The 10,174-nt window shown below is 39.1% G+C and overlaps 2 protein-coding genes across 2 annotated transcripts in view; both read left to right on the top strand.

The window, feature by feature from the left end:
* Positions 1 to 4,140, top strand: part of LOC110048201 (SMAD family member 3-like) — an 18,950-nt gene extending 14,810 nt beyond the window's left edge. Inside the window, exons 4-5 of the mRNA XM_020753982.2 lie at positions 295 to 330; positions 1,000 to 4,140. Of these exons, the coding sequence (XP_020609641.1) occupies positions 295 to 330; positions 1,000 to 1,619 (656 nt within the window). The 3' untranslated portion in view covers positions 1,620 to 4,140. The remainder of the gene's footprint in view (positions 1 to 294; positions 331 to 999) is intronic.
* Positions 4,141 to 6,528: 2,388 nt separating this feature from the next.
* Positions 6,529 to 9,221, top strand: LOC149118994 (uncharacterized). The gene is made up of 2 exons (XM_089294823.1): positions 6,529 to 7,487; positions 8,495 to 9,221. Exons 1-2 carry the CDS (start codon positions 6,897 to 6,899, stop codon positions 9,137 to 9,139), a joined length of 1,236 nt encoding a protein of 411 aa, XP_089150949.1. The 5' UTR covers positions 6,529 to 6,896; the 3' UTR covers positions 9,140 to 9,221.
* Positions 9,222 to 10,174: the final 953 nt, after the last annotated feature.

The following is a 10,174-nucleotide window of genomic DNA, read 5'->3' as shown; positions in this document are numbered from 1 at the left end:
CCACACTCATTTGTGTTCATGTAAGTCTCGAAATTCATCAACAAATTCCTAAATTATTTAATCCCAAATTATTTTCCCTGGATTCTTCTCAACCATAACAGCATTTTTCTATGCAGATGGCATACAATCTCCAAGACAGTGAAAGAACAGTGGTTCAGTTTACAAAAGAATCAGTTTACAACAGAATCATTCAAGTAAAATGCCCCCTCAAAATATATTTCCTTGTTAGAGAAATGTTTATGGGAACTCTGAGTGAAATGTAGATTCAGTGCTTTTTTGTTGGTTTCTTTGTAGATCCTGGCCCATTATCTCCAGACCCCACCCTTGCAGGTAAGAAAGAAATTTAATTCCAGACTAGTATTTTAAGTAGTGATTTTCTCTTTTTGGCCTTTAATACCACTGTAAATAGTTGATGTAAAATTATTTGTTCATACATGTAGAGTAGGCATGTTGAATTACACGAAGATGTAGTGGAGGGTCTTAGCTACAGTATATGAATGTATGTGTACATTGTATGTTTGTGTTGGCACATGAATATACAGTTGAACCTCCTGTAAGCGACCGCCCAAAATGTCAAGCCTATGTGGTTGCTCACCAGAGACCTGTGGTTGCTTATGAGAGCTAAGACTACATTGGGTCAAACTTTTGCCTCAATAGAGTATGGTAACTACTGTCAATTTCGAGAACAAAATGCGATTCTTCCCATTGAGAAATTCTTGTCTCTTGTACTACCCAGGAATACATTAATCGTCCAACTCCTTATTATCCAATTTCCTCTCATTATCTGTCAAGTGGTTGCTTATGGAAGGTTAAAAACAAAATAGAATTTCAAACTTAAGCTCTATAAGTGATCGCAGCCACTGAGGAGAGGAGAGGAGAGGTGGTCCTTTGCGAGAGGTGTTCGCAACCGAAGGTTCGACTGTAGTCATTATTCTGCGCATACATTACATGTAACTAGTGAATTGTTTTTTGAGCAGTTCTTGTCCTTTTTTCTACTAGATGCTCAGCCTGTTCAGTACACTGAACCAACTTACTGGTGCCAGATTTCTTATTATGAGATGAATACAAGAGTTGGAGATATTTATCATGCAGCTCGGCCAAGTCTCACTGTTGATGGTTTTACAGATCCCTCTAGTTCTGACAGGTTCTGTCTTGGATTGTTGTCAAACATTAACCGAAACCCTCAGATAGAGATGACACGGAAACACATTGGAAAAGGAGTACGTCTGTACTATATTGGTGGCGAAGTGTTTGCCGAGTGCTTAAGTGACAGTAGTATATTTGTTCAAAGCCCCAACTGTAATCAAAGGTATGGCTGGCATCCAGCAACTGTTTGCAAGATTCCACCTGGGTGCAACTTAAAGATCTTCAATAACCAAGAATTTGCTCAGCTATTATCACAGTCTGTCAATCAAGGCTTCGAGGCTGTGTATGCATTAACTCGTATGTGCACAATCAGAATGTCTTTTGTCAAAGGCTGGGGTGCTGAATATCGCAGACAAACTGTGACAAGTACACCATGCTGGATTGAGCTTCACCTTAATGGCCCTCTTCAGTGGCTTGATAAAGTACTTACGCAGATGGGATCTCCCTCAAATCCGTGCTCATCAATGTCATGATGCATGTTTATACAGACTTAAAGAATTTATCGTGTGACTGTCTGCAATGCTCAAAAATGTAAGTTAGACAATAAAAGCTACTCCTATGTTCGAGACCATATATACAGGTTTGTATCAAGGGTCCAGTCATATTGCATAGAACAAGTAAGATCCTTCTCAAAAAAGTAATCTTCACGTATTAATAAATTATATTTTATATAATTATGAAAATCCCAGTATTACATATATGGTGTAAATGTGCCATTGTTGTCTTAGAGAGAGGGTACATTTCTAAAATGTCATTATCAATTGCATTTGGCAAAGAAAAGAGAAAAAAAAGGTTTATTGCATTCTGCAGGGAAGTTAGACCATGGTACACCTTGAGTTACTTTATCAGCAGATGCATTTGACTGATGTATCAGGAACAAATTGCTGGTTTTAATTACTATTTTTTTTACTCATGTTCATCGTAAGAAAGAATCACGAGTATACACATGTATTTTAGGGCAACACAGCTGAAGCTGTGGTGATTTTTAGCATTCAGGACTCAGCTACTGAAGTATATGTCAATACATGTACATGTACAATTTATAGGGTTATTTCCATGAAATTATAAAGATAACTGAAATCTAAATTTTATCAGCCAAGACAAAAATATGACTAGTAATAATATGTCATCCAAGATTATGAGATCCAAACTTAAGATCAGTGAAGAGGTAACAAATTGCTGTCAACAAATGACCTTTCATTGACGAGGACGAGTGCAATTGTTATTCTCGCCAGTGAAACAGAATTTCACTCATAAATTAGCTGCTGTACTGTACATGTATTGAAGATTTTGTCATAATATTCACTGTGAAGAAAAAAATACAGATTAGTTAACTTTGTAACAGGTTTCTATTAATGCTTGTGGTTAAATGCATACCAGGGTAGATTTTTACTTTGTCACCATTTTACGTGAAATTCAAGCTTAATTTGGTGCTTGCTGTATGCTTCGTGTCTTTTTATCTGTCTGCTCGTTTTGTGATAAGAACAATAGTACATATATGCTAGCCACCAGCTAGCTTGATGGGTTTAGGGTTTTTAGGTGTAGGTTTATTAGTCCTTATTTTTTTTTTTTACATGTACAGTGAAATGACTGTCTATCCTGTTGCCACACATCAAAGCTTGTTTTATTTTATTGTTGCTGATTTTTGCTTCCCTGAACTTCTAAACTCGACTCCACTGGTGAATACCAGTGTGGGACGAATTGAAGAACCTTATAAGTGAGTGATAGACGACTGTACTCTGTAACATTTTGAAACTTGAAGCTATATAGTCTTAGGGTAGTGATGAAAACAGCTGCGCTCAAGAGGGAACTCATCATTACAAGAGTTTAAAAGTGTTCTCTTCCCTTATGAGATCTTGTTAATACTATTGAGTTTGATTGAACATGTGGCAAACGGTAAACCATGAAATGCTATTCCATGGACATTTCACCTGGTGTTAATGCACTTTTTCGTTTTCAGAGCTAACATTGCAAAATAATGTTGCACGCTTATTAACTAGTAATTCACCCCACCTGCCACTCCAAAACATCAACAAGCTGTCTTCACCACTACCCAGGTAGCCATCTTTATCCACTCAAAAAAAAAGAAAGAAATATTTAAACATGATTGCGAGATGCGTAGAAATATATCTAGATCATAAGAGTGTGGTACTTCACAAATCATGGAAGCTCACAAGTGAAAAGGGCGGTGTTTCCAATGGAGTTTTGTCCCTTCAAAAAGTCTGATTCATCAAAGTTGTTAGTAAATACATTGTGGTTCTTTAATTTTAAAAATTCCTTACAGCCTCTGATTAAATATATCCGACTCTTGTCACCATTAGACTTTTCCGCTGTGATTGGGAGAATTTAATACAAGGCTATAGGCGTTCGTGTTGTGATGAGTGACGTTATTCTCATCACCTGTTTGCTTGACTTGCATTGACTTTTTGAGGAGACAAGTTACTGATCACTCAAGGCTGAAAGGTTTGGAATCTTTACAGAAAGCCCGGAAAACGTGAACATAACACATTTTACTAAGTTATTCTCGGTATCGCTGGCTTTTGATTGACCTTGTGAAAGTTCTTGTGGCAGGGTTTTTTTTTTAATTGATCCAGGTTTTGTTTTCCCTTCAAACCCGAGATTGACTTCCTTTGCAAGAGGTCAGTCTCGAAGAAATGAATTTTTATGACTCGGACTGTATATTAAAGTTGTGGCTTTTAGAAAAAGTAGGGTGATGTTTTAATCTGTAATTAGAACTTTTAATCGATTGTAGCAGATTAGATTCTATGACTGTAAATAGTCCAAAATACAGAGTTAATGTAATAGACTGATAAAGCAATGCCTTAAAAATAGATCTCATTTTAGGAAGAATTGTATTGTACACCATTTTATGTTCTGCTTCCATTGCAAATTTTATTTTGCTATGTACAGCCAGTGAGGCCGCCTTTTTGTCTTTGTAATGAACGTTACATCAAGTAGTAGACATAAAGGATGGCCATATTTTACCTTTGTAAATATTGTCTTCTCTTTGTTGTGTGAACTATAACCTTGCCCCAACCGTACAGGAATTTGAAAATCGTAAACGAAGTGGTTTAATTTTTCTTCAAACTGGAGCTAATGTAAACTTCCGAAAGTAACGACCCTCGTTACTTCCGGAATTACTAGCCTATAGGGCTCCCTAGTTTCGGAAGGCTCACAACTTTCGGGGGGTCGCTAGCGGCCACAATTTTTGGGCGTTACTTTCCGAGGGTCGCTGCTTTTGGGTGGTCGTTACTTTCCGAAGTTTACGGTGCTCATGTTTAGGGCCCGTTTAAATTGTCTCGGGTACCCGAGACAACCCTCTCCTCGAGCTAGCTTTTCACTTATTTCTTTGCGAAATCCAACCAACTGCGGGGGGTGGGAGGGTTCGAGTTGTGTCGCCTCGTTAGGTAGGGTCACCCTGGCCGGCGGGACAACTTTTCTTCATATAAACACTTTGGCTCGCCCCCGGCCCCGGGGGCTCGCCCAACCGGGACAACTCTCGGCATAGCGAGTGTGACCCTCGATAAAGTTGCTTTAGAGGGAGTGTTGTCTCGGGTTCCCGAAAACATATAGATAGACGATGAATACAACTGGTAATGAAGTCAAAAGCGACAAACCAAAGATACTGGTTAAATTGATTTTTCGTAGTGATTCGCTTGTTTGTTCTACAGCCTAATTCGATGTGTAAAGTGATTCACAATACTAAGACTACGGCTCGGCATACGAGTATACAAACAAACAATCGCGTCTGTGGTTCCTTGTTTTAGTCTGTTATTTCATAGTTCTTGATATTCACCGCGGAAAATTTAGTAAGACATTTATTCGCCTCAGGCTCGGGTTTAACAAAGGTAACGTTGTGCAATTGCCGGAAGTGGTTTTCGTACGCATCTTTATGGAGGACTTCACTTAAAATTCTCATGGCATTCTCACTGAAAGCCTGTAGGTGGTGTGGTCACGGCGATTTTAGTTAGAGACCAATTCACTAGGGGGAAATCAGCGTGGAATAGATAAACATAGGCACGCAAGGCGTGCAAGAGTTATTTTTTTTTTTTGTGAAGTCTCAGAGATAGGAGCATTCATGGAACTGTTTACACTAATGATTGGGTTAATTTGACAAGTTTTTTCGGTTGCGATGTACAGCAAGAAAGAAAGTGGGAATTTATGCTGCACATACGATGTTACATGGGTAGTAAGCCGTAAAATGTTTGACTGAACAAACTACAGCAATCTGACACGTCTCCAGATTAATGTAGATATCATCTTATTTTCTGACAGGCAATTTTATTCGTTCTTTGATACAACCCACACTGTGATTTGTGTGACACGCACACATGCATAAGTCCCTCACTCACCGATCCAGATCTTCGGGAAAACGAAGAGGTCTTCGTTTTCCCGTTCCGCTGGACAACGGTAACGAAGGCTCTGGGAACGAGATTGTCACCGATCACAAAGTCCTTCCAACACCCAAGAGGAATTTTTGCTCAAAAATACTCAAGTTAAGAGAACCTTTCGCATTTTCTACAAGTCGTAAGTATACCCTTTTTACACAACACAACACAACACAACACAACACAACACAACACAACACAACACAACACAACACAACACAACACAACACAACACAACACAACACAACACAACACAACACAACACAACAACGCTACTTTGCCGAAAATTGAAAGAAGGAGAAAAAAAACTTCTCTGACACATTGAAAGTCTGATTTAATTAAATTGCACTTTAACTTGGTGCCACGCAGTCTTCAAAGAACATTTGAACAGTTTTCATAAATCTACCTTTAAAAGAATGTCATAAAATGCCCATCAAATAAAAATATTAAACTGCTACTGCAGAGACGTAAAATCCGTCCAGAAATGAAAGCTTCTTTTTCGTTAAATATCCTGGGAACAATAGCCGATAATTTGTCAGCTCTAATTGAATTTACTCCCATATAAAAAACAAAAGTGTTAAGTTACTATTTGTAACTAAAGATAGGAAACATCTCGTGGGAATAAGTGATGACGATTCGTCAGCTCTAATTGAATTTACTCCCTTGTGAAAAACAAGAGTGTCAAATTACCCTTTGTTACTGAAAAATATAAATATCTCGTTATATTTGCATGCAACAAGAACAAAACAATCGTTACCTGCACTTACTATTGTAAACATTAGAACTGTTTCAAAACTAAATAGTCTCATCTCCTCTAAAACATTTCCTAAGAACTAGAGGCGACTATTCGTGACCTCTAATTGAATTTACTCCTTGTGAAAAACAAAAGTATCAAGTTACTAAAAATAAAAATATCTCGTTGCATTTGCATACTACCAGCTCATGAACTGTTCCAAAACTCAAGGCTGATCTCGTTTATAACTAAACTCCTCAGCCTAACCCACAGAAAATGTCGAAGTAAGCCCAATATATGAATACTTCCTCCTCTTTTATAGAAGAATAAATATATGGCTGTTCTAAACTGTACCGGGATCAAATCTTCTCACATACCATTAACCTTTACAACAAGAAATTTGATTGGCTGTTTATAGTAGATCCAATCTGATTGGTGTGACATACGTACATCTCTCACTCACTCACTCACTCACTCACTCACTCACTCACTCACTCACTCATCCATTGACCCGTCCATAACATACCCCGACGCGCCGACTAAGAGGTATCTTTTTTTTACAAAAAAATCATGACTCAATAGAGCGTTTTCACATGACGTCACAAATTTCGCGGGAAATTTGAGTCGCCATGTTGGTATTCCATATTTTTCAAGATGGCGGCAAATCCCTTAGCGATTATGCGAACAACCTCGATCCCCACGTGAAGAAACGTTACTATGAAAAGATTTCTTGCGTTGGTATCGATCCCATTTTAATTCCAGACAAAACGTATGATCCAGACTGTTTGCCACGGGTCGAATCCATGGATTTGCTATCATTTTTAGTGCTTGGGACAAGCTACTACAGCAAGGATCAATTTAAAGCTTTTCGGAGTTTGCGAGCGTATAATCAGCTCGTTTCATGGTTTGTGAAGTGTGTGAAAGGGTACAAAATAGGAAACAACTACATTGTTCTCGGAAAAGTCAGACATTCACGGAGAATGAACGATCCGTGTGATACATTGTGGATTATAACCGAGGAAAATGGTACTGTTCTTTTCGCACACTGCGTTGGATGTATGGCAGGACAAGGAGAGTGCTGCTCGCATATTGCGAGCGTCCTCTTCTACATTGAAGCATGGAATCGTGTGAACAAAAAGCTGTCATGTACACAGGTGAAATGTAGCTGTTTGATGCCAACGGCCGTCAAAGAAGTTCCCTACGCACCCGTTTCAGTGCCGTAAAGTGCCCCTATTGTTTGAAGGATACAGACCTCAAAGATTACCCTGAGAAGTCCAACTCATGTTTGAAGTCAGAAAATGGAGCTACAAGTCTTAAAAGAGAACATGCATACTATTACCAATCACAACAACAAATATTCACTACTGGATACAATTATTGTGACTGTTGTTTGTGGTTTTAATGAACAAATTGCTTTTTTCTGTGAAAGAATTCTCCCAGATATCTGTCACTGGAATTCTGTTGTTCCCAAACTAAATCACTTTTGGAGATATTGTGTTCTACCAGAAATCCTTGGAAAGTGGTATACCATGAAAAGAAATGTGTCTCAGCCATCATCTGGTCTCAGTTCTGTCTGCTTTTGCAGGATGAATACTACTGATGCTGTTGTAACATGCAGCAACCAAGCATGTCACATTTCTTCTTTTCACTTAACCTGCTTGAAAGTCCAAAAAGTACCAAACAAGTGGTTTTGTCCTCTGTGCCAAAAAACTGCTGGAGCCAGGAGTAAGAAATCAAAAGGCAAACAAACAAAAGAAAATTTGGATGAAGCTCTTGAACTGGACTGCATATGTGTGTGCAAAAAGAAGCCACTGCCTTCAGATAAAGTCCTTAAATGTCATAACCCATTGTGTGAAAACGGACAGTTCCTTCATTTGGCTTGCTTAAACTTCAAAAGGATGCCAAACAATGCCCTTACAACATGGGAATGTATGGGTTGTAAGTCAGGGGGCAAAGTCAAGCTAAATACCAAGGAAGCCAAAAAAAGGAAAGGACTCTTTACACAGGGTTCGTACCCTTTTTCAGAAACAAATTTCCAGGACTTTTCCAGAACTTTTCCAGGACTCAGATTGATTTTTCCAGGACTCTAAAATTCACGCTAACCCTTTCACTCCCATTATCTCAATGTTAATTCTCCTTACTGTCTGCCATACATTTCATGTTTTTTTTACTTGAGTTTAACAGATTTCCAGAACGTTCCAGGACCAGTAGCCCACAATAAAATTCCAGGACTTTCCAGGTTTTCCAGGACCCGTACGAAGCCTGTTTACATGCATGCAAGTCAGATGATGATGATGTCATTATAACTGGAATTTCAAGAGGCCTTACTAAAAAGTCAGCATCCCTAGCAAAGCTCAATGAACAACATAACAAACTGATTTTGTCCCCCCACGGCTGGCTTGATTGTGATATCATTCATGCAGTGCATGTATGTCTTAGAAAAATTAACCCTGGAGTTGAGGGTCTGCAGAGACCAACTTTGGGTCCCTGCAGAAACTTTAATCAGGTCAATGGTGAATTTATTCAGATTTTACACACTGGGGAACAACACTGGGTGTGCGTAGCATCGGTGGGGTGTGGAGATGGCACAGTGAATTTATATGACAGTCTTTACCGTAACATCATTTATAGCGAAGTAGAAGATCAGGTAATTAATCTTGTTGGACAGGCAAATTTTACTGGCATTCAAGTTGTTCCTGTTCAGCAACAGCAAAATGGCAGTGACTGCAGGGTATTTGCTGCTGCCTTTGCAACCTGCCTAGCCTATGGCATACCTCCCCAAACTGTGCAATTTGATATCTGCAAAATGAGAGCACATCTGTATCACTCCCTAAAGAATGGTCTCTTGCAAATGTTTCCTACATTTGAATGACTTAATATATGAAACCCCTTTTAGAAACAAAGTCAAACACTTTGTCTAGTTTGTCTCAAACACTTCTTCTTACATGTATTTATCTTGGAATGGACAGAAAGATGTAATCAACTGTGGATCTTCCCAAGTTGTTTCAATTACAAAAACATAGTGCTGACAATGGCTCTGTTGATGAACTACCATGATTATACTATGCTAAGAATTAGGGGTTGACTTGAAACTGAAATTTATATTTTTATCTTTGTAGGGACAATTGAGTTCCATTGAGCACTTGGATACACCTGTAGTCCCTTCCCGTAGATACCCTACATGAAGGCCTTAATATTATTGTAACTAGTATGTAATTCCTTCCGGCAACATTACTATTAGAATGCCCAAGACACAAAGGAGGGTCTCCCAGGGGTTTTGGGGAACAAGGGAACATTGGCAAAATGTTGAAGGGAACAAGGGAACATTAGCCATTTTTTGGGAACAGGGGAACAAAATTCGAAAAATTACAAAGGGGAACAAATAACGAAAATGTGTGGGAACATGGGAACATAGGGCAATTTTGGAAGGGAACAAGGGAACAAAGACCCCCCTGGGAGACCCTCACAAAGTAGGGAACCAAAACGATCCCAGTCTTTAGCTGGTTCTCCTGACACAAAATGCTTGCTGCAAACCCGGTCATTTTCTAAAATAGAGTCGGTTAAGTCCTCTCTGCTGATCGCAGAAATCCAACTTCTTCTTCGCTCCGAAGTCAACTCTTCTATGTACTCTCCTTGGTTGACAACATCACGTGGAACACGAAAAAACTTACTTTCTCAGCGGTGGGCCGTATCTTGCCCGTTTTATTGCCACATCCGACAATGAGGCAAAGGACCACGATGAAAAAAATTAAATTTCTTCGCTAAGAAGGCTAGAATGTCGTACAGAATGTCCCAGGTGTTGATTAGCACGAGTAGCACGCATTCTGCGATGGAACACCAATATGGCGGATGAAGTTGGTTGTCATGACGATATGCAAATTTCATCACGCGAGTGAAAACGCTCTAT

This window comes from Orbicella faveolata, unplaced genomic scaffold (genome assembly GCF_042242905.1).
Source record: "Orbicella faveolata isolate gen_17 unplaced genomic scaffold, um_ofav_v1 contig_1, whole genome shotgun sequence".
NCBI lineage: Eukaryota > Metazoa > Cnidaria > Anthozoa > Scleractinia > Merulinidae > Orbicella > Orbicella faveolata.
This window is presented reverse-complemented; position numbering and strand designations above follow the sequence as displayed.

Bases quoted from the DNA above. Each gene is read 5' to 3' on its own strand.
- LOC149118994 (XM_089294823.1), top strand. From the start codon at position 6,897: ATGTTGGTATTCCATATTTTTCAAGATGGCGGCAAATCCCTTAGCGAT. The intron at 7,488-8,494 runs TAAAGTGCCCCT...CAATAAAATTCC, and splicing joins ACGCACCCGTTTCAGTGCCG to AGGACTTTCCAGGTTTTCCA.